At 44.2% G+C, this 24,444-nt stretch overlaps 2 protein-coding genes across 5 annotated transcripts in view; one reads left to right on the top strand and one right to left on the bottom strand.

Annotated features, from left to right (window-relative positions):
* Positions 1 to 24,444, bottom strand: part of LOC117583117 (neural cell adhesion molecule 1) — a 135,523-nt gene that overhangs the window by 61,398 nt on the left and 49,681 nt on the right. For all 4 annotated transcript variants that reach the window (XM_034271305.1, XM_034271306.1, XM_034271303.1 and 1 more), the window contains one exon: positions 5,689 to 6,276. In XM_034271305.1, coding sequence (XP_034127196.1) covers positions 5,689 to 5,914 — 226 coding nt within the window. In that variant the 5' untranslated portion in view covers positions 5,915 to 6,276. The remainder of the gene's footprint in view (positions 1 to 5,688; positions 6,277 to 24,444) is intronic.
* On the top strand, positions 18,450 to 23,944 carry LOC117583173 (odorant receptor 98a). The gene is made up of 4 exons (XM_034271370.1): positions 18,450 to 19,213; positions 19,278 to 19,635; positions 19,697 to 19,743; positions 23,854 to 23,944. The coding sequence occupies exons 1-4, from the start codon at positions 18,450 to 18,452 to the stop codon at positions 23,942 to 23,944; spliced, it is 1,260 nt and encodes a 419-aa protein (XP_034127261.1).

The raw sequence follows: 24,444 nt of genomic DNA on the forward strand, positions 1-24,444 counted from the left end.
CAGAGCCAGGGAATGGGGGCAATCTGTTTGCCCCACAGGCTCCACAGGCAGGAGTGTGGCGGCCATCCTGAAGTGGGTGAGTGGCCTCTGAGCTGCACTCAATGTCAGTTAAATCCCGTCGCTGCATTACGACAACATTTCTACCCGCTGCTGCTGCTCCTCGACAAATGTCTAAAGATAAAGCTGCAAAAATATTTTAAACTCCTTTGGCAACATGTCGGTTGTCGGAGGACAGCTCCCCCGTCCCCACAGACCCATCTCCATGGCCACAAGTAGCCCACCGCACAGCACCTTTGCAGACACGAGGCTGCTGTTGCATCTGTTTTTGTCACAGCGTCCCAGTCCCAGTAGCCATGGTCGCAACTTCTGACAAAAACCCGAGCTAAACATTGTTTTTGTGTGTGATTTTTTATATCCCCGACATGCTCTTTGTTGTACACCAGCGAGTTCTTGGTTGCACTTGAGTGCCTGTAGGAAAATCTTGATCTTTGAATCGTCTACGGGCTAATACATGAAGAGATGATCCCACCACAACCAAATTATTCCTATCGGAAAATCAATGGAAACTTTACACAAGAGAATTCATTTTATATATCCAAATACTGGGTACTTTCTGGTCGAAATAGCAACTTTTACTTGTGATTTGTTGCATATTTCATATGCGGCTTAAGCGAGTTCATGAAGAGTGGCAGGCAAAACAAAGGCAAGAAAAGGAGTGGAGAGTGGAGTGGAGTGGAGTGTAAGAGTATGGTAAACCACTCCCAAAGTGTAGTCCACACTGTGCAGGACCAAGTCCAACTGCAATTCCATGTCAATTTGCTGGGAGAGCTCCTTCTCTGGAAGAGACAAAGGACTTGGCCAGAGCCAGAGCCAATGCGCTGCAAAATTAAAATTGCTCAGCCGTTGGCCCCGACATTAGGCGAGGGCCATAATGAAATGGTTTTCTGGTTTAAGCCAACAGCATAGTCGTACTCCGCACACCCAAATGAGAGGGCCGCTCTGAAATTCTAATGAAACTACCCGTTGAGGGGTAGAACTAAGAACAGAGCAGGGCAGGGAAGGACAGACACAGAGATGGACAGAGAGAGTCACTTTATTTTATTAGAAACTTGTTTGCCGAGCATTTGCACACAAATTAAATATGGTTTGCAGTGCAGAGTGGTAGCTGAGCTGCTGCCGTTTTCCCCATTGCCCATTCTCCTTTTCTGACATTCAGTTGAAATTCAATCAGCTCCAGTTAGCAGTTAGCGGCAATGCCAGTTGCAAGTTCAACTTTGCAAAAACACGTTAATCGGGGCAACACAATTTCATCACTGACAGAGCGAGAGCAATTAACTTTTTAATATAGAAAGCAAAAACGATGTTGCCAAATCATTTCAAAGATGTTTCTGAGCAGTACATGTACATGTGTTTGTCTCTATAGCAGCTGTTGCAGGGATATGTGAGATCTAATGCCATTGCCATGGTCAAACGTGGCAACAAGTCCGCACTGTCTGCCACACATGAAACGCTCCACCCCTCTGATGTCTGCATTTGAGTGCGTTGCCATCTCTGGGCTTAAATGCAGCAATAAACTGGAATCGTTTCCATATAGAATGGAATAAAGAGCCAGAGCAGCGTTCATTCCGCTTCTCTGTGACTAATGTCAACTCTTGAAATTCATGGCAATAAAATTTCTCCCTCATCACTTTCTCTTTAGTTGATTTGTACGGCTTGTGCTTTTATGTTTATGATTTAATTGTCAATAAAATAATCATTTGCAAGCCTTTTGCCACATGCAACCGCAGTACGTGCTAAAACAGAGTTCATGCTATTTTTCCTCTGCCGATAAATGAATTGTGGCATGACGAGGGAGTGTAAAAAGGTGGAATAAACGAACGAGGCCCATAACCAGGAACTAGAAACCAGTCCCAGAATCCCACAGCCCACAGCCCACAACCCCTGACTGCCACTTAAGTTATTGACGAGATAAAGTTGAGGATTTTGTGTGCATTTTTGTGAAGTGCCAGACGAAGCCCATAATGATGGAGGAGATGCTGAGGCTGTTCGGATGATCTGGAGTAGGAGCTGAAGCTGAAGTTGAAGCTCTAGCTGTAGCTGGAGAAGGAGATGGAACTGTTGCCGGAGGAGGTAGAGCTGTTGCTGGAAAAGTAGGCTGTAGCTGAAGGAAGCGCTGTAGCTGAAGGAAGAGCTGTTGCCGAAGGAAGGAGCTGTATCTGTTGAAGGACATGCGAGCTGAAGCTGTATCCGGAGCTTCGTGGCGATGATGATGCCGTTGACGTTGATGTTGTCGACAGTTTTGATGCCTGTCCGGGTCCCGGGGAAACCACACGTAAAGAGATGAAGCAATATGTGCTCCAGGATGAAAGCTTTAAGTGTTTCTCTCTCTCTGGCTCTGTCTCTCCCCCTTTCTCTTTGTATGTTTGATTGTGTGTCTGTGTGTGTGGTGGCAGGTCTAGTTTGTTTGCTCAAATGCTGCTCCTTTGCTCATGACACCAGAAGCAGGACACACAGTGGCAGCGGCAGTGACAACAACAGAAACCAACACACAAAAAAAAAAGCGAACGAAACCAATAAAAAGCCGAGTGAAACGAAACGAAACGGAGGCGGAAAAGAAAACATTGTGGCCAAGCAACAATGGCAGAGCCACACACACACAAACACACCACCTACACACAGATGAACACATGTATGGCCCATCGATTTTCACTTGAGTTTGGCGAGCAAATTCTCTGGAGTCGCACAAACAAATGCGCGTAAATTTTGCTTAGCGCGCGATTCAAGTGCAAATACTTGACACTGCCACAAGCAAAGTGCGGGGATAAGCGTTATACAGTGAGCGAGGGGGGAGGAGAAAAAAAGGGAGCGAGCAACCAGTATGGATGGTTGATGGATGTGTTATAGCCTTCTTTTGGATAACCGAATGCCACCCCAACTCAAGAGCCTCTCCACTCCAATCGTGCCCGTCACACGTCAATATCCTTTTTGCTGCTGTTTTCCGATTTTTGTATTTTTATTTTCTTTTTGTTTCTGTTTGCCAACCCATGCCATAGTTTATGCCTCCTGGCATTTGGGCCTTGTTTAACCCAAGAACTTTTGCACTGCCACACCTGATGGCCAAGGTCTGATTTATTTGCATTTCGGCTGTGGTTCATGCAGTTAATAAATTTCACTTACTTATGCCCAGATATACATACATTTATTTATGTGTATAAATGGGGGGAAAGTGTTATCAGAGTATATACATACATAATGTGTATTTGGGGAAATGTGTTATCTGAGTGGGAAAAGTTTTCTACTCAAATATTGAAAGTTTTTGCCAGAGTTAAAGTTTCTGCGGAGGCAAACCGCTCTACCTATGTCAAATTGATTAGTTGGGTTGGACAGATGAATCTTAATCCAAAAACCACAGCAAAGCACAGAGAACCCCATTCAGGAACGGACCCTCGGGGGCCATGTAGATACATAATTTGATTGTGTGATTTATGTCACAATATATCTCTATATTCGGCATTAATGAAGATGAAGATTAGACACCAATGCGAACGAGTACTGTGTAAGCGATCATTTAGCAAGCGTTTGGCACCTCATTAATTGTGGGGAAAATGCAGAAAAAGCTAAGGAAATAATACGAAAAATGAATCAAACAGGAGAGGGAAGGACAGAGGGAATCGACAACCACAAATGCAAATATTTGAAACGGCGAAGAGGACGACTCCACTCCAAAGCAGTAGAAGGACAGTTAACTAGAGTACAAACCAAACTAATTGTTACTGACACTAGCAGTAACTGCTCTGACAGTCCGCTGGTGCAGGAGCTGTAGATGGATGCAACCAAATGGGGCAGACAAACGTCCTGCAGCAGTTTTGAAACAAGGAAAAGAAAGGAGAGTTACAGAAACCGAAAACGTATATACTCTTGAAACGTGATTCTTTCTATGGTAAAATGTTCATTCTAAGCGTTTTATCTGAACCAATTTCTGAACAAAAATCTAAAAAAAAAATGCTGAAAGTCCTTCATAAAATCAGCATCCCCTCTACCTGTAAAGAGTATAACAAAAACAGCAGCAACAGAGTGGTGTATTTTGAAGTACAAAAGGGAGTTGCAGCTGGCAGGAATGATTCCGGGAGTTGCAAGCTGCGCTCCTCGAACAGAAGACAAAGTAAAGTTATTTGCGGTTCATTATTCACTTTTGGATTTTATTTCCTTGCGGTGAGGCACGATCGAAGACAGTGATGGACAGCAGATTGAAGTACGTTCGAGACACGTTCATCCTTCGTCCCGAAACCACGTTTGCCAGCAAACTGCATGCAAAATGACCCGACAATGGGTGCGAGGAGCTGAAAGAAGCGTTGCTAGGTGGTGGTGGTGGGGGAAGTGTCTGGCGTTGGGACGACGTTTAAATTGGGAACTTTTGCTTGACTGCATCCAAAGCAGCGTTTGAGGAGCGCATTTTTGCTCTTTGCTTATTCATCTTGCAAGTTGAAAAATAAATTAATAATGCGTTCTTGCCACCGAACGGCAGCTGCAACCGCACAACGGAACGACAGAGATGGAGCATACCATCCCAAAGAAGCTAAAGAAAAGTAGGAGAAAGGACGGGGACACTGTCAGGGACTTGGAATATTTCGTGCTGAGCTTTTTTACTATATACATGTACATTTATCTATCTGTGTTGGGAGGGACGCCCTTTGGGTCCATGTCCATGTCCATCTCCATCTGCTTCTGCTTTTTTCTTGCCTTCAACTTTTGCTTTGTGTCTCCCCTTCTTTTGCTGACACCCTTGGCCCTAAAATTTAATTGCATCTTTTTCAACAATTCTAGCACGAAATGAAAATTCATGCAAACGTTGGCAGATAAAAACGGAGGCCCCCCCCCATGCTCGTGCCAGTGCCCGTTCCCATCCATCGAAAGTGCACAAAGGACGAGAGAGAGCGAGAGAGAGAGAGCAAGAATGGCCAGAGGAATTTAAGCTTTCAGTTTAGTTCAGTCAAGATATGAATACTAATAGCCACTGGAATGTTTGAGTAGCCAAAGGACATTGCACTGCCACTGCCACTGCCACACTCCGTGGCAGAGCCCCGAACTCGAACAGATCCCAAGACGCTTCATCGTCTGCTCCCCATTGGCCACTCCCTTTGCGTCGTCGCCTCTTTCCATGGCAATGTCATTACTCTTATTTGATTCCGTGGACATTCGCATAAATGTCAGATTGAGTTTTATGCACAGGCAAAAGTTGAGTCCTCGAAAATGCACCAACTGCCGGGGCATTTAAATGCAAAAGCCCGTGAATGTTGAAGGGAGATGCGGGAAGGGAGCGGTTTGGATACGAGATTCGCGATTCGAGGGGACGTCTTCTTGCCACACAAAAACGAAGCGAAGAAAAGCAATTAGCGAAATTAATTGCTCAAGTTTCGCTTTGAAATATTCATCCGTAAGATTAATTCGCCGGCCGACAAAGCTCCGTCATCGAGCTGGGAAACTCCAGCTCTACTTGCTCTACCCCCTCCCGCTGTGGCACCAATTGTGGGATTGTCAATTGAATGGCTTTGCGGTTGGTACTTGGACTTGGCTCTCGAATCTCACTTGGACTTGCTGATTGACTTGGCTCTGTTGCACGCGATTGAATTTGCAATTGCATGGAGGATAGTCCATGGATATCTTTCTGTTTTTTTGGTCTTGACTTACCGCTTTCGAAGTGCTGCAGTTGCAACAAAGCGATGGCTGCAATGGCCAGGAGCAGTGTGTGGGGCAGGCTCCTCTCGTGGATATGGTGTCTTTGTTGGCTAATTGTTCGCGTTATCCTCGCCATTTTGTTGCTGCTTTTGTTGGAATGGAAAGTATTTGGAATGGTGGCTCCTTTGTTGCTGCTGCCGCTTCTCTTGTTGCTGCCACAAGGATTTGTCAGGTGCATTGAATTAATTATTTCATTGCTGCACACGATTTTGCACGGCCGCAGATTGTGTTGCAAGAATGGACAAGACTCCGTTCGGGGCCCTCTGCTAGCTTTCCTTTTTGTTGCTACTTATTCTTGTGCCTCTGGCCAACTTCTTCGACTGCAGCACTTACGGAATTTTAATTATTCAAAATAGGTTTATAGCACAGCAGCAGGACCTGGTCGTTGGTGCTTGGTCCTTGGTCCCTGGTCCCAGGTCTTGGTATCCCTTCTACGGTTACGGGTGCTACGAAGGGTATACTGGGGGTTACGGAGGCCTTCTCCGATTTAATTGCTTGTTTTGCTGCAATGCATTTTCCTGGGGCGTTGCAAATTTATAGCTGCAAAATACAAGGAAAACGATATGCGTTAGTTTTCTACATGACCACAACGAGAGAGACTCCTATGCGGTGTGCATCTGTCTGTGTGTGTGTGTTGTGTGTATCTGTGTGTAATGCAGCAGCTAAGCCGCCATGCCCAAATACATAATTCCTATGCAAATAAGCGTGGCCCAGCACTGAAATTTATGTGCGCACAGCGTTTTGCATATCTGCACACAGAATATACCCAAAAAAAAGGACGAGAAGGGACGTGTGAGACGCTTCTTACGCGTCACAACTTTTATACCCAGAACTCAGGACTACATCTGCACCTTAGCGGTGTTTTGTCAAATTTTACATTTTTTGTTCATCTGTCATCTACATCTACAACACTTCTCACACCAAAACGCTCCAAGTGAAGCAGAAACAGAGTGAAAATCAGAGAATGGGAAAAGAACAACAAAAGCTGCGGGACAGGGTGGGTTTAGCCACTGTAAATTAATTTTAGTGGCGTTTTTAGTTTTCTTTTATCTTCAAAATTGTAGATTTGGGAGGTTTTCGCCCTTTTGCGGGGGCGGAAGGGGGCGTGGCTCATTTTTGAAATACACTGGTTTCAGTGTGAGCATATAGCAGTCTGGATGCAAAATTTGGTGGCTCTAGCTCTTATAGTCTCTGAGAACTAGCCGACAAACAAGACGGACAGACGGACGGACGGACAGACGGACAGACAGACAGACATGGCTCTATCGACTCGTCTATTGATGCTGATCAAGAATATATATACTTTATGGGGTCGGAAACGTTTCCATCTGTGCGTTACATACAACCGTTATTCCCCACAAATACAATATACCTTATTTACTCTTCGAGTACCGGGTATAAAAACAGGCAGATATAAACACACAAACACACACACGTACACGTTTATATTCCATTTATATATGGTATATACAGATACACATTCATACATACAGATTCTCTCCCGTCGGCGTTTGGTCCACAGGCAAATAAAACTCAAGCAGAGCGTAACAAAATATAAATGACTGCCAGGGAGAGGCATGGAAAAAGGAGGAACGAAATGCCAGGACGCAGGACAAGCTGCCAAATTAACAGAAATTTTGGATGGTAGCCCGAACTTTTAGCTCGGATTCACAGGATAGTGCACATAGTCGCCTCACTCCACCGCCGTGATTCCTCCGCCCCCCACCACGCCACGCCCAGTGACATCAAGCCAACTGAAATAATCCCGCAAAATATTGTGTGCGCATTTTGGATTTGTTGGCTTTGATTTGGCGCGGTTTTTGTCGCTATTTTCTGCGCCGTTTTTTATTGCAATTTCTCTATTTAACATGTTTTGGCAGTGCCACAACGCCGCATACATGGGCATCCACAGAATGGGGCACATGGCCCACAGGCACTGGCACAGGCACAGGCACAGGCGCTGCCAATACGGCGACCATAAACAATTCTATTAAAGTAAATGTAGCATATTTATAAGGAACCGCACCGCACAGCACTCTCTACGCGTACAAAGTGAAAGCCACAGCACAAGCAGACTTAAATGCTACATAAATCGACTCCAATTTGTATTCCTCTAAGATATAGGTAAGGAATGCACAGAGAAAAAAGAAAGACGATGATAAAGTCTAGGGCTGAGCGAAGCAACAAATTCTGATGTAAGGAACCAGCAACAAAAAAAAAAAGAAACGAAGTTGATGAAGAGAGCGTTCTGTCAGAGCTGGGAACAGGGAAAAAATGTTGAAAATATGATTGATTTTGTGTATTCTGGATGGAGTCCGTATTGAGGGTTGACCACTCGGCCATCAGGGTAAGGCAGGAAATACGCAAAAATACGCAAGGATATTACTTACGCATAGGAATAAACGAATAAACGAATTTTATGCGGAGGACTCCAGTCGGCAGACTAAGAAAACCCCAAATGAAAATCGAAACCCAAGCCACACAAACAACAAAAACCAGGAAAGTGGGAATTTTTTCCCCCGAATCGAAGCTGTAGATACCCTTGAGAAGGCATTTTGTTGCTATTGAGATAAGATTTTGATTCAAAAGGGGCAACAAAATAGCTAAAAATGGTTATTCATCAAAGAAAATGATATTTTCAACGTACACATCGAGTACCTTTCCTCCAAATGATGTACAATAATATTTCCAATTTACACTTGCCCATACCCACTTCAAGGGGTATCAAAACCACACAAACAAGACTACAGCCACACACAGCCACACATGAAGCACAGTAAAGGCAGGGCAGAGAGCGGGGACCCAAACATGCGTATGGGGAAAATTTGTGTATTTGCCATAAAATAATTTATCAATTGGAAAATTCTAGACAGGCATGAAAGGAGTGAACCAACCGCACACCCTGCCAGCAGACAGGGAATTGCGGAAGAGGGGAAAACTCTTAGGAATGCGAGAGGAAATGCTGAGGGAAAAATGCCCAAGTATTTTCCTATCGTCTCTCTGCCATCTCTTGCCTGCCCCTGCCCCTGCTCCATCCTCGTCTGCCGTTCTTCTGTGTATTTGAGGGTAAAATTATGACAGGAGGAAATAAAAAAGCATAAATTTATTACTGAGCCGAGGACAAGCACGAGGACTTCGATGACTACTAAAACTTGGCCACAGGCCCGTGGGGAGCACTGCAGGGCCAGGGCAGGACAGTGTACGACTAAAGTAAAGATCATAAATAATCGAAGAGGCGACAATATTGGCGCAGGACAATGACAATGAGAGGGGAGGAAAAGGGTGCTGCTATGACGTTTTGTGGAGCATATAAATATCATTTCATTCGATTCGCTTCGGTTTTGGTCAGGCAAACGGGGAGCGAGAGGGAGAGAGGCAGGGAGAAAGGGAAAGTGCGAGAGTGCCTGGCATTAAAGGGGCAATGACAGACCGAGGTGGTGGCACACGCAAGACAGAATAATTGTACAACAATTTGCTGTAACAAGGATATCAAATTTGCGCACGGAGATGCCGAGTAGCAGCACCAGTAGGAGTTCGGAATAAAAAGGATAACGAGCACAATAAAAGAAATGAAATCGTAGACCTCCCCCAAAAAAAAAAACCAGTTACTAATTGGACAAAGCAACCGAAAAATGAAAGCCGAGATCAGAACAGAACAGTGAAGTGGAGAGAACACAACAGGACAGGAGAGCAGCGCAGCGCAGCGCAGGATATACGCGCCAAGGATTTCCCCAGCCGCCGTGTGTGACCCAAAAGCCAAATCTTTTTCTGTATCTTTCTCTTTATCCATTTATCTACGACGTGTCTCTCCCTGTCGCTTCCATGCTATTCAAATACAACAAACAAAAAAAAAAAGGGAAAAAAGAGATTGGCTTAGTTAGGTCTAATTTCACTGGCAGACAAAGTGCTTAAAAAATAATTACACGCTGGCAATCAGCAAGTTTCACTGCTTCTATCGTTCCACAGGAAACAGGAAGAGCTGTACACGCGACGTGCCCCAACACATTCCAGTGCCTACCCTTTCTGGGCCATGTCTGCGACCCGTTAACAATTGACCGCTGGCTCTAGAAGCCGGTGGTTGTAGTGGCCGAGCGCGTCAAATTCAATTTAGTTGCTCGGGCTCTCTGCTCTGTAATGCCGTGGCCGCAAATTCACCAACTTACAAGTAATTAGGCAGCTCAACTGCATCTGACCACGCCCACGGCCACAAGATACACACAGACACACACACAATCGGGAGAGGACACTATGGTAAGAACACGCGTCGTCAGCTGCTTTGCGTGGCCATCGTTTGCTAGATTGTCATCGCCGTAGTCCGACATTCTCGTTGTTGGCTAATTGCACAATGTGCAGCCGGCAGCCCAGAACGATGAACAGGGTTAGCGGGGTACGTGGCGGAAGCGTCTTTCTTTGGCCACTGCCACTGCCACCCCCGCTGCACTCTGTCGCCTTTTTACGTGTTTGACATGCACTTCAGCCTTGGTAATTACCAATTTGCGGCGCCAATTTGGCTGCCCATATCCGACACACCAAGCGACAAGCCACCAAGCAAAAGTCAAGTCAAGTCATTCCCAAGTACAAGCGCAGCCAGCAAAATTTAATTAGTTTGCCATCCAAATGCTGGTCAGAATATCTCTGTGTGTGCGTCGATTTGAAATGGAAAATGACACTCTTGAAACACCTAGAACAAAAGCAATCAAGCGGGAAAAGATTGAATTTCGGAGTCGCAGCTTTAGATACTCTTAAAAACTCCCTAATTCTGTGGCTGCTGCATGTTTTAATCAATCATTCGCTCAGGGGGAGACAAATCGCTTATCAGGGGCTCAATTATGCTACACTTTTGTTTAGGGTATCAAAGAAAAGAAAGATAAATCGAAAAATGCAATGTCCAATGGGTGGCCGCAGGCGCCGCTCAATTATGAGCAATCGCAATCGGAGGGCTATGAGTATCCCTTTGACCCTTTTTGTAATCTCTTTAATGGCTAGACATGAACGCAACAAGAAGTGGAACAGAAATGAAAAGCGTTCCGGGCAATTTTAATTTACTTCGAGTGTCCGCCAATTAATTCAATTTAAGCCTCGCCCGCACAAGGCATGATTACACTTTGACACTTTGACAACAGAACGTGTGTACTGCCAGCACAATGGCTGGATAAATACCCTCAAAGACCCACAGGGTTAAACGACCCAATCAGGGGCGCAAAGGTTGCCTTGGCAATCGATTTCCTTAGCCAGGGCTTAAACTCAACTTTAATTAAAGCAATTTCCATCAAGTTGTCCCCAAGCCGAAAGGCAGAGACATCCAAATATCGATGCACACACAATGCTCTACACGAATTATGCAGAATTTTTTTGCAGCAACAGACTCCACTAGACATCTGGCTCCACAGATAGTCGAAGCCCTAAGAGGAGCTGCACAGACACAGGCACACATACGCAGGAGGCTCTTGGTGCAGCACTTGCAGCGGCAGCTGTATTCGATTTCAAGGACACTCGATGGGGCAGCTGCCTCATCCGATGCTTCTGCTGGTGGCCCGGAAGGGCTCTTCACAGTTTATAGCTCCAAGTGGCAGTTGTGTTGGCAAGTGCAAGTGGAAATTCTCGAGCGTGCTCCGGGTCCACTCTTCAACTGATTACGGTTTGTTTTCCATGCAAGCAACACTCTCCCAGCTCACCCAAAGGATATAATCTATAGAGATTGTACAAGGCCAGCAGAGCAAATGCGTCAAAATGATTCAGTTGACACTCGGGAGTTTTTAATTGGTGATTGCGAAGGGGAGTGGTGGGTACAATTTTAGGCAGTTAATGAAAATTTGATTGCTGCTCATTCGATTTTATGCGTAGGTATGGCACTTTTTAATTTGATTAAAGTCAGAAGACGCTCGGCAAATATTTAACGCTAATTAAACTCGACAACTAACAGAAGCCATTCAATGGACATGCCAAGGACTAATTAAGATTTTGTCAATTACTTATGGCACAAGTGCCACGCCCCAATGGGGCAAAGAGAGAGAGAGAAAGACGAATGGAGAGTCAGCAAAAGCGAGAGAGAGAGAGAGAGAGAGAGAGAGCCCTGACGCAACAAACTGCACGCTTCACAGTGTGTCCGTACAGGGATCCCGTCTGCCGCTCCTCCTCCTGCTGCTGCTGTCCCTGTGTGTCCTGTGCAATCATTAAAATTAATTTATTGGTTTCATTAACTCGACTGCCGCCGGGTCTTTAGCAGCTAGGAGCACATTAGGCGCTTCCACGCCCGCTAAAGCTGCAATTCCTTGCCTTCATCCTACGGGCTTTCTCTCTGTCCTTTTGCTTCCTTTTTACTCTCATTTTGCCTTCTTTTTTTTTGCCTTCATTCATTCCCTTTCTTTCTCTTTTTTTTGTCCAAAGTCGAAGCCAAATGACACTCTGACGACATTTTGTTTCATTTTGTGTGGCAGCCAAGCCAAAATCCGTTGAAAGCATAAGCCAGAAAACACAAGGCAGCAGCAACGGCAACGGCAGCGGCAGCAACGATGGCAGGCCGGGATTGAGAGGAGGAAATGGTTCGCTGGCTGCTACCCGGCGACCACCCTGAAAGTCCACGACGTCAAAGCCTTTGCGCTTGGCTGACCAACAATGAAAATATAATGTCGTAGCTGTAGCCAGGCTCCGTCCTTGTACCTTCGCCACTGCTTCTCTCGGCCAACAATAGGGGGGCCCAAAAGAATGGCGCTAAATGAAAATGAACTAGAAATAATCATCATTGGGCACGAGCCACCTTTATGAACTTTAGCAACAAGTACGTACTCGTCCAACAGCTCGAAGACCCTGGCGTTCGGGCTTCGATTTCAGCTTGAAAGTTTTCAGTCCTCATATAACCTCTCACTTGGATGAGAGCTCACAAGTTTCGCGCTGCAAAATGTATTTATATTCCATGGCCCCTGAATTGAATTATTTTTCCCAAGAAAAAGTTGTCCGAGAATATGAGTGCTTTCAGGAATACTTTCGCCAAGTGGATGGATGATTCACACATGTACTAAGTACAGCCTGTGCTTGTTTTTTTGTCTAGTCCCACTGGATCGTGGGTGATTCGAGGTCCACCCGCTTGATGCATTGCACTTTGGCGTGTGCCTGACGCCGCGGGCGAGCTGCGAATGCCGCAGTGCATTTGGCAAATAAGAAAAATTGCATAAATTTCATTAAACTCGAAATGTCAGACAACTGTCGTGCACCCACACACTAGCCCATCCGTTGGCACTCCACTCGCCCTCTCCCCCTCTCTCGCTCTCTATGTACAAGGTTTTGCATCAGTGATGGCTGTGTCTGCGGCAACGGAACCCAACCCCTGGACCCCATTCACCGCGGCCTGGCAATATTAAAAATTGTGCACCCAAATCCCCAAAGTAATTTATTAAGATGCTTCATGATGTTTTCTACTTTGTATACCCATTACGAGTAGGTTACCAAGTTATGTTGTGGTACGGAAAATGTATATCACAGGCAGAAGAAAGTGTAAACACATCGGCGTATCGGCTAATAAAAATATGATAATAAAATTGAATAATGGTTCCCTGTAATTAGATGGCTTTTATAACAGGTGCCATAGATACAGCTACTTCCATATAATCATGTCCACCACTGATTACTGGGTATCTTATTGTCGAGTTATTCGCCTTCGCATTCTCTATTGCAATTTTTTTTTATTATTTACGCGCCGTTGACTTCACGCCATTAAAATACACGGCACAGGCCAACAGCAGAGCAACAGAAACAGCAACAGCAAAACCCATTTGATATGCAAAAGTTGTATGTCGCACAACAGCTACAGCGTGACACTGTTCCAGGCTGTCTCATTGGATGGCGACCAGAGTCGAGAGACGTTGGGCTTTGTTTAGAGGCGACTACTAATGCCAATGCAGGCGGCGGCGGCGTCTTGAGCGTAAGCCCAGAGGAGTTAGATAGCGAGAGAAACTAAGAGAGAGTAAGATGGAGAGAAATGGCTAGAGCCACGAGTCAAGTGCTCGACTAATGCATCTGCAGAGCAGCAGCACCAGAGGCATCCATCGTTAGCTTTTTGACATTTATATGAGTTTCTGGCTTGGCCTTAGCCGTTTTTCGGCTTCGGCTTCGGCTTCGGCTTTGATTGCAATTCGCAGTTTTTGTGGCAAGGAAAATTGTCATAAATTACTTTGCATTGCTTGTGCGAGCATTTGTGTGTGTATCTGAAAATCGTAAATCAAATTCCAGAGAAAGAGAACAAGCGAGAGAGAGAGAGAGAGAGGGTGAGAGTGGAGGCCAGAGCGAGCATAACGTCTTTGCCACACTGCGTATGTGTGATATTTCATAAAGCGTGTGTGTCATGAATTCTAATTACCTTTTTGGTCCAAAGAGCAATTGCCATTGCTTTGGTTCGGCTTTCATAAATTTCATTTTTAAATTGCTTTTCAAACTTTTTTTCCACATGGCAAAGCATTTGGCCCCACGCAGGGCATCAAATAATAACAATTGTGTAAAAAATTAGCAGATAATGTGAATAATTAAATTTCAACGGAATTCATAACTAACAGCCATGATAGCCATGTAAATTTAATGCCAAATACATAGCACAGCACACATACAATACACGTATAGTTTAATAAAAATAATAATAGTAATAATAATATCCCTCTTTTATTGAATATTTAAATGCTTCCTTTGTTGCAATGTTGCCGCTCTTTGGCCATGGCTCGTATATGTACGTAGATGGTTTTGGTGGACTGGGACTGCCATTCATTCGGGGCTGCTGCGATTCATTTATGCATTTCCATGTTAACGTCATAGTCTGCGTTATGCAGTTTAGTGTATCAATTACCACAGCATCGCAGCAAAAAAGTGGCATGTAAATAAAATATATGTACATAGCCGTGGCACATGCACCCAGCAAAAGAGATGACGAGATAGCCACACGGACAAGCAGACATTCAGAGGGTGCGGTAATGCACTCCATTCAAGGGCCTCGACTATGGAATACCAGTGAGCCAATTGCACTCCAATGAAGTGGCCTGCCTTCAGCTGTGGGTAGCCATTTATTAATTTTTTTTTTTGTTGATATATGGAAACTGTGCTTACTTGGAGAAATGCTTAGACTCTCAAGAATTTGGTCTAAACTGAATAGTGCAAAAGGATGTAAAGCATCCTTATCCGCAGTGGAATTTAAAGATGTCTAGGCTGTGGCTTTCAGCTATTTTTAGCGTTTTAGGAGAAAGTTGAATAAGCCTAAACATAAGATTCGTAGTAAACTGAACGCCTAACATATTCTATTAAGATGGCATGTCTGAGATCTTGAAATCCACTCTCTCTTCAAGTCAATCGGTGACTACTGAAGCTTCCAGTTCCTCATACCCTTGCTTCCACCCGCAAAATATTCTGGCAGTCAGAAAAAATGCTGCAAATCGTTGGATGAAAATAAATTTTACAATTTTTCCCAAACAAAAACAGGAATGGAATTTCTTTTGCAGCAATGAATAAAAAATGCAAATCTGCCAAATCAAAAATTTATTTGAATTGCAATGCGGTAAGTACAATTGAACGTTGAACGTTGAATGTTGGGGTTCCGGTGGTGGGCGAACGGGTGAATAATTCAAAGTGGGCAATGGCCATGGCCATGATGACATGAAAAATTCATTAAACGCGTCCTAGCCACAAAAAAGGCCAACCACAATGGGTGCGGCAATGGCGAACAGTGCACTGTGCCCGTAAATTGCAAAACGAGGCATTGATGAATGGCAATGGAATTAGAAATCTCGTATATCCAAAACATACTTCAGGCATTCCCCCGCATTCGACTATTGATATTTTACCTAAAATTCTACAGAAATCCTGGCGACGAGCATTCATTAACAGGCTGCGGTTGGGGCACATACGAGTGCAACATGAAGTCGCTCAAATATTTGCACCGCTTGTCGTTCGTTTCATGGCCGGCGGGGCCTTAGTTAATAAATTAGTAAAAATGTTGCTGGTGACAATGTTGTTGGTTGAACGCTTGTCACACGACAGGCGCGACAATGTCCATGATAATAGAATTTTTGCCGCATTTTTGGACATGAGCGAAAGCTGCAATAATAGTAATAATAATAATAACAGCAGCAGCAGCAGCAGCCGCAACTGCAACAACATCTGCAACAGCATAAAGGAAAACTAAAAACAAGAACAAAAATATGGTTGTCATTCCCAAAACTTTAAATACCCTTGAAAACGGATTGTATTCTTTTGATAAAGTGACACGTTTTGTAGAATTTATTTTAATTGTTTAGAATTAAATGTAATACAATCCGAAATACGTAATCTTTTTGCAATACAAAAAAAATCGATTGCAAATCATCAAACCCTATGATAAAGGGTATTTCGTGTTAGACAAGCGCCGACATGAGCAAAGTGTTTGTAAAATATGCCAAAAACTCGAATTGCCTGGTTGTTTCTGCTGGCGTCCACATGCATCCATCGTGCCTCTCCACATGCCATTACACCCCCGAACCCCAACCAACCTGTGGGTGGACTCTAAATATTTTCCCACAAGCACAACCAACACAAATGCAGGTACACACATCGCGCTGTGTAGCTCTATATAACATATAGGACGGACCCAATATGAAGTATGTTTGTGGAGCAGGGGGGAGGAAGCCAGCGACCGATGGGAACGACCGACGCACGCCATTGTTGAGGCGGCCGCCATCGCTTTTGACGTTGCAATAAATTTCAACGTTTATTTATTATTGCGCCGCACGTCACTGATAATTAAAAATAAATCAATTTTTAATGGCCGCCCGCTTCCTCTCACGAAACGTAGGCTCATAACGCGGTTCTTCTGGATGAGTGGACATGTTGCCGGTGGGTTTTTCGGGATTTCGCACAAAAAGCAATTAGCACACGTTTAGAATGGGTGGAAAAGTTTAATAAGGTTTTACCGAAAGGTAAATCAATGCGTGTGAGAGGGATTCGATGGGATGCGAGGCACGTAAAGTGTTGTTGCTGTTCCTACGTCAAAAGCGGCTGGCAGACACGCTTTTAAGCAAATCAGTTTGTGATTGAGAGACAATACTTCATCAGGAGGTGCCTTATGCACACACAGACACACACATGACGTACCCCAAATGGGCAACAATAAGCCTCAACTTGACTAAGCACAATGCAGGAGTCAGAGTCAGAGCCCAATGAAGAGTGAAAAAAAGGCATAGACAAAATTGTGCGAAACAGAAAAATGTTTATGCGTCACGTTGTTGCAATCATTAGACGAAGGATCGGCGTAGGAGCGTGTGTTTGGAATCAACAAACGCCAGGCATCAATATGGCCAACAATTGTCTTGGCCAATTGTCTCGCAATCTCTCTACGTGGCTCAGACAGCTCCCTGGTTGCCACTTTTCGGATGGAATGGATGGTGTGTTGGATGGATGGGGATGGGAATGGGAATGGAAATGGTTGCTGTTGCTGTGTAATGAACTCTGTCATGGCTTGATTGAAGGTCATCCTTCTGCCGCTTTAATTATGCAGTGAACTCTTTGCCGTTTATTTGAATGTCTGCACTCTTTTATGGGCATCACCCACCACATTCGCCGTAAATCTAATAACATAAGCTCGACACGCAGTCAGAGATGGAGATGAAAATGGAGACAGGGGGCTCACTCTTACTCTCCCCCTCTCTCACTCTTGTTATTTATCTGCATGCATAAATATCTGGGACGAAGTCCTGACCACAGTTGACTTGGTAACCGCAGAAAATGGCATAAAAGTCAACATGTTGAACCGGCAGCTGTAGGAGAAATATATAGCTTCAGATGTTATGCGTGTGTGCCTCTACTCTGCTGTGCTGTATGCGACTTTTCATATCTGGCTTCGAGGCTATAAAGTATAAATTACGGCAAATGTGTTACGCAGCGGCAACAGAGCCAGAGACAGAGCCATAGCATGGCAGGGGCCGTTCCCACTGCCACACGCACAACTAACTAACAACTATTAAGCCTCTGTCTGGTTCTGCCACTGTGCCGCAGCACAGTTCCTATCTCTGACTCTGGCTCCGACTTCATCTCCGTGTGAAATACAGCCCAAAGACAGGCAGACGCGGCACAGTAATCAACATGCGTGGCACTGAGCACATTTTACACATACGCTATGCCATTTTTCCGGTGATTAAGTGTTGATAAGTCTATAAATTAACTTGACTACACGCCAGACAATGGCCACCAAGCCGACAGTGCTGCATGTGTCGTGGGGTGCCCACGCCCGTGACCCCCCTGTGGCATGTGGAACACAATACACGTATGCGTGTTATGTATACACCGAACGCATACAGTTTCATATATTAATCATTCTGCAAAGACACCAACATCTGTGTGGGTCAAAGGAAGAGCTGTTACGATGGTCAAATGCGTAAAACTGTTGCCTACTTAATGTGTAAATTCAAGTCCCTGTTGAAAGCGTATTGCCAGTGATTACGCTTTTACGAATACGCGAAATCAATCCATAAAGCAATGTAAATAATAGTCCTTATGATAATTGACTACTGTGCGTCGATTGCGTGGGAAGAGTTACACATTTGTCATCGAAAAGCATCGAACTTGTAAGGCACAGCTGCAAAGGTTGCATGCAACGCACCACCCAGTTTTGTGGTATAAATAAAGACATTTTGGCTTGTCGACTCTCAGTTTTACATAGGTCCGGTAACAGCTAGACGCAGAGATAAGCGAAAATTCGAAACGCAATGTTTAACTTGTTGAGAAAATTAGTTGCGCCCAAGCATAAGTCCTCGACGGCGGCCTTCGAGTATTTGGAGCGCGACATGATCTTCATGGGATGGAAAGCTCCAAAAGGTCAATGGACACCCGCCAGAGTAGTACTAGCGATTTTCATCATTGCTTCGTCCGCTGTCTATTTTCCAACTGGAGTCTTTATCACGTTTTTCGTGGATCTGAAAACTCTTTCAGCGACTGAAACAATGACAGTGCTGCAGGTCGCACTCAATACGATGGGATTTCCTTTGAAGTTATTCATCCTCAGACTCAATTTGTGGCGCAAGTTTTACAAGATCAAGGAGCTCCTTGACCGCATGGACGAGCGTTGCATTGCCTTATCGGAGCGCAACAAGGTTCATCGCTGGGTGACTCGATGCAACATGGCATATCTCAGCTACCAGTTTGTCTTCACATCCTACACAATTTCGACTTTTTTCATTGCAATCTCCTCGGGAGTGGTGCCATGGAACATCTATAATCCATTCATTGATTCGCAGAAGAACACGATGAACCTTTGGATAGCTTCATTTGTGGAGCTGATTCCACTCATATTTATAGCCATCCAAACCTGGATGGTTGATGGGTTCCCCCTACTGCTTGGTCTCGTCCTACGAGCTCACATAAAGCTCCTCAAACAGAGGGTCGACAACCTGTGCTCAGATCCCAGTAAGAGTGATGATGAAAACCATGAGGATCTGGTGAAGTGCATCGAGGATCACAATCTTATTCTGGAGTATAATTGAAATGCATTTTAATAATTGTATTATTGTGTGGTGATATTATGAATTTTCCTATAGATACGCCGCGCTCATACGTCCTTTTATTGAGCCTATCATTTTTGTTCAGTTCCTGCTGGTCGGCCTGATCCTGGGTATATCCCTGATCAACCTTTTGTACTTTGCCGATGCCTGGGCAAAATTGCCTATAGGGGCGTATATAATCCTTCAGATTTGCCAGACTTTTCCCTTCTGCTGCACGTGTGACCTCATCAGAGAGGACTGTGAGATCTTGGCCGTGGCCATATTTCACTCCAGCTGGAATAACTCGAATCGCAGATATAAAGCCTCGCAGTTGTACTTCCTGCAGAATGCTCAGAGAACCATCACTTTCACCGCCGGATCTATATTCTCCATAGGCTTAAGCACAAATTTAAGGGTAAGCAAGTTAGATGCCTTAAAGACTTTCGTCTCTGATTGTGTCTCGATTTCCCTTGCAGGTTGCCAAACTGGCTTTTTCAGTGGTGACATTTGTGAATCAATTGGGATTGGCATAAGGATGAGCAAGTCAAAACTACGAAAATGTGAAACACAAATTGAAACTATATAAAATATCTGCAATTCATAAACAATAGCTAAAATGTACATCACAAACTTATACTATATCAAATATCTGCAATAAATAAACAATATCTAGTTGAGTCACTGAAAGGAAATCTAAATAAAGGTCAAGCAGATGGGAATGTTCGACAAAACAACGCATTGCAAGTAATTATTGAATCAAAAATTCATTAAACAGAACTCACAAGGTTGCACAACCAATGATTCCCTCTATAATAGATTATTGTGCGTAGAATGCGTGGGAAGATTTCCACATTTCTCATCGAAATGAACTCAACGAAAATTTCCAGTTGCATTTAAACATTAAATATTCCGACTTTTCTCAGTGTAAAAGCATATGGTATAAATACAAATGTTTGGGTTTTCCAATTGCAGTTGTTTAATTATCGCAAAGCCAGTGATATCCTCAGTGCCTAAGAGCCCATTTTTCAAAGAGACAAACTCGAGTCCCAAAAATCCACGTTGATTTAAATCCTGAAAACTGTTCCGCACAAGATGGGAACATCTTGCATGAAAGCCAAGTTTAGTCAATCGGATAGCATTCATAACCAATAATTATTTAATTTTCAGGTTGCCTCTGTGAAGCAAATTAACATGTACCAGAAAGGCTAAAGCAGCAAAGGAGTAAGTGGCAAGATGACAAATCAAATATGAAATAGGATACACTTAACATCCGAAAAGGAAGAACCAAATACAAATCACTGTAAGATTCCCCAAAAACTGTGTCTTCGACCCATTTCCATTTTGAGCTTCAATTCCTTCGTTTTGTGTGTGATACCGGTTAAGAAACACAATTATGCAAACAATTGAGTGGTGGAATCGACAAAGTCAATTAACATTCGAGCAAAATTAATTGCTTAAAATACGCATAGAATTGATTTACAAATTCGCCAATGACAGCGTAAACAAGAATTCTGTTTTAATTGCGGTTAAGCCAGGAGCAGAGACTCTTGCCGTCTGCCAGTTTCTCCAGTGTTCCATTTGCCGGCAATACCCAAAGTTCAAAGTCTAGCCGCTGGCGCAAATGTTCTTTGCCTGTCTTTGATGTGGAGCGACGGCTACAAATAACTAACTGCTGCAAGGACCTGATGGTGGCACAGAGAGAGGCACCGCACCGGCACCAGCACCAGCAACAGCAACAGCAAAAGCACCAGCAAGGATGCTGGTAGAACCAACATTTACATAAACTGAAATCAAACTGGAAATAGAGGCCACCACGAATGAAAAGCAAGAGCACTCATACTTAATGTAAATGCAACAAAAAGCCTGCGGAAAATTAATTTGCATTTTTGCCACCCAAAACAACAACCCAACCAACCGCCCCAGCCGGCAACCGACACACGGCAAGCGGCAACAACTGGCATACATTTGCAATCGAGTTTGTACATAGTTTTCCGAAAACACAAGTTTTTACTTGGCCAAAATTCGCTGGGGAAATGCGGGAAACTCTTACCTCACATTTGCCCACGGCAGGAACACACACACATAGAGACGATGTCTCCATTCCAGCAAAAAGCGAGTCCATGAGGGCCAAGAGGACGAACTGTAGACGGGGCACGCGTAGACGCATTAAATCAAATTAAAAGCCCCGCTAAAAGAAGTGACAAAACCCCAGGTAAATCCCATTTTAAATACAAATAGCAGGCGTATGCGCCCTGGGGAGTTTGAGGAAGCAAGACAGAGCCAGAGAAAGATAGAGAGAGACAGAGTCGGAGTATTCGTCTCTGAGTGGTTCTGTGGCACACATTTTTCCAGGAGGCTTAGCGGTGCGGCGTCTGTAATCTTAGTTTAAGTTGATTGTACGGCATCCGAATAGAGGATAGAGGATGTAGCGGCAAAACTGTAGCCAGAACACGATCCACAGTAAAATGCTTTAAATAAAAATTTGTGGGCCCAGGCATTAGAGGCGGGGAAAATGGGTTTATCTGTTTGTTTGTTTGTCGGGAGTCTAAGGGTTTGTCTGGCGCAACACTTTGGGGTCTGGCAACAAGGGGGCCAAGACACTCACTCGGTTTCCTCTGCGTTTTTTGGTCGGGAATTGCTTTTAGCGTAATTGCAAGTGTATTCCCCAAAGGTGGCTCGGCTCGGAGAGCGACTACGCCTTTAGGCCCGTGCGGCGCATGGAGTCAACGTTGTGTTTCGACCATATTTGCACGGTGCGAATTTCAATTAACTCGAGAATATCGGAGCGCATGGCCCCCGGCTTTTGTTTCGTTAGTTTTTATTAGTTTTTAACCTTTTGGCTTTGCACAATGCAAGTGAATGCCTGCCCGCCTGCTTGCCGGACTGCCAGACTGCCGGACTGCCTGCCTGCCGTTGAGCGCAGCTCAATCAATCAGTCAAGCGATCAATCAAAAAATTCAATCACCATCAATTGCAGGTCCGCAAACAGAGAAGGCAGCGGGCGAGCCACACGAAAAAATAACAGCTCAGAGAGTCATTCATTAACTGGAAAACGATTCTGGCCAAAGCCGAAAATTGCAAATCGACAAAACCCAAGCCAAAGCCAGAGCTAAAGCCAAAGGCTCCGAGCACTTCACTTGACTATTCAGCCAAAAACAGTTTTGCCTTCTGTGTACTTTACGATGGCCGATGCAGAACCCCAAACCGACTTCCTGCCCTCCTGGACGATGTTTTTTTAGCATATGATACGACTTTACATGTGTCCGATACACTGTGGAAAATAACGAATAACGAGATACAAAAAACGAAACCAAAGAATGGAAATGTAGAGTACTTAAAGTTTTTGCCCAAGTAGATTTTGGAAACAATGGCAATTTGGTCGACCAATTAAGCAACATTCTAAGTCTAACAAAGTTTATTTGAGGAACAAAAATCGATGTAGATCAATCGATAAAATGTTTAAGAACATTTTTCTACTTTAGAAACAATTAAAAAAAGTAATTTCACTCTCCGCTTGAGGATCCCCACAATATGAATCCGTAAAAAATGCCAATGATTTTTCTCCCAGTGTACCCTTGTAAGTGTTTATGTGTGGCGAGATGTGTGTGTGAAATTGTGTGGCTTGTAAAAATCACTTTTTAAAGCATTTCGGCCTTTGCGACAGATACACGCATTGAAGCGTGGGCACTTTTGCGTTTTGCCAGGCAAAAACCCAACCAGTAGCACAGGAATGATACAGAATGAGGGTGGAGGTATGGCAAGCAGGCTAAGGACCATTCCATGCCACACGATTGAAGGCAGCCAGCCAGCATACTTGTATTTATTTTATTCCAGCTCGTTCTGGCAGTGCATAAAACTGTTTTTAACATGGCTCTGTTGGTTGTTTTCTTTTTGCGCTTCGTTTGGGAGGAGCGGAGCCCTTTTTATGCCAAATGTAAGCGATCTGCACGGAACTGACACAAATACGGACTCTGACAAAGGGTTGGGGAAGGTGTGGCATGAAAGCCGAGTGTTGGACAAGCAGATTTAAACCGTTACGGTTTACCTGCCACTATACAGCACACGCACCCCGTGCCGCCTACATGTACCCATGGATACCTCCATACATACCTATATGTAGGTACATTTATATATATTTAAATAAAACGATTTTGCATCAAGCAGGACAGCGCTGCACTTTGCGCAATCACAGACAAAAACCCGGCCAGTTGGGGCATGCTACAGCATGAGAAAGAGGCAGAACGGAGATGACAGAGGAGAGTGGTGCGTTGTAGCGTGGCATGGTAGGAGAAGGAACCAGCTTCCATTGATTTCACACAGCTTTGGCGAAGAAAAACACATAAAAGCCGTTGCAGTGCAACAGAAAAAAGCTTAACATTATACAACAAAAACATGGGTACGAAGGTTGACAGTCGAATCTTTGCATACCCTTGCACTTGCTGGTGTCACATGATAGTAGTGAAATATTTGAAATATTCATTCAATTTGAACCATATTGAATTTCAATTTCAAAAATTATAAAAAATTTAAGATATATTTTCATAAATTGTTTTCTGTGTTTTGTGTATCCACCAATTTCCTGGCTGTGGCTGTGGAAGAGTCTCCATTGCAAGTCCCTCCTCAAAAGCCAAACACTCTCTGATAGAGTATCCAAAAACGAACCCTTTTTACACACAGCAACACACACAAATGGCAATGCAAATATAAATACGACAACAGGGTGAGCAGAAACGGGGATGCGGTGGACTTGGCAAAAATGTTGTCGTCACGTGGCCGCTGCATAAGCTGAAATGAGTTACATCAAATGCTTTTGGCTTTCACAGGAAATGGCAGCGCAATGCATTTTTATTTACATCTAAGGACACTAGCAGCAGTAGCAGCAGGGGGAAAGCCATTAAGGAATTGCTCGGCAATTGAAATGTCCAAGTCAAATAAACAGCGAGGGGCTGCCAGACATTCATTCCACAGGAGAAAGATAGTAGTATGAGTGGTTCTGTGGCTTGTCAGGCATTTGATTAAAATTAAAAATACTTGGACTCTCGGCAGGCTTTGATGTCTACCACATCATGGGGGATCTAACCCACTCTAACGTTCGTTTCACTCGTATACATCCCCTCTTTAGATGCCTTTCTACACCGTGACATTGATTTATGCGAAGCAGCATAATGAAAGGACCAGAAGGACCAAAGAACGACCAACTGACTGTATCATCTGGCCGGAGGAG

The sequence above is a fragment of the Drosophila guanche genome, unplaced genomic scaffold (genome assembly GCF_900245975.1).
Source record: "Drosophila guanche unplaced genomic scaffold, DGUA_6, whole genome shotgun sequence".
Classification (NCBI taxonomy): domain Eukaryota; kingdom Metazoa; phylum Arthropoda; class Insecta; order Diptera; family Drosophilidae; genus Drosophila; species Drosophila guanche.

What these genes read in the sequence shown, in the direction of transcription:
- LOC117583173 (XM_034271370.1), top strand. Translation starts at nt 18,450, where the DNA reads ATGTTTAACTTGTTGAGAAAATTAGTTGCGCCCAAGCATAAGTCCTCG. An exon ending in GATCACAATCTTATTCTGGA is followed by an intron (nt 19,214 to 19,277) that starts GTATAATTGAAA and finishes ATTTTCCTATAG; the next exon opens with ATACGCCGCGCTCATACGTC. An exon ending in GCTTAAGCACAAATTTAAGG is followed by an intron (nt 19,636 to 19,696) that starts GTAAGCAAGTTA and finishes TTTCCCTTGCAG; the next exon opens with GTTGCCAAACTGGCTTTTTC.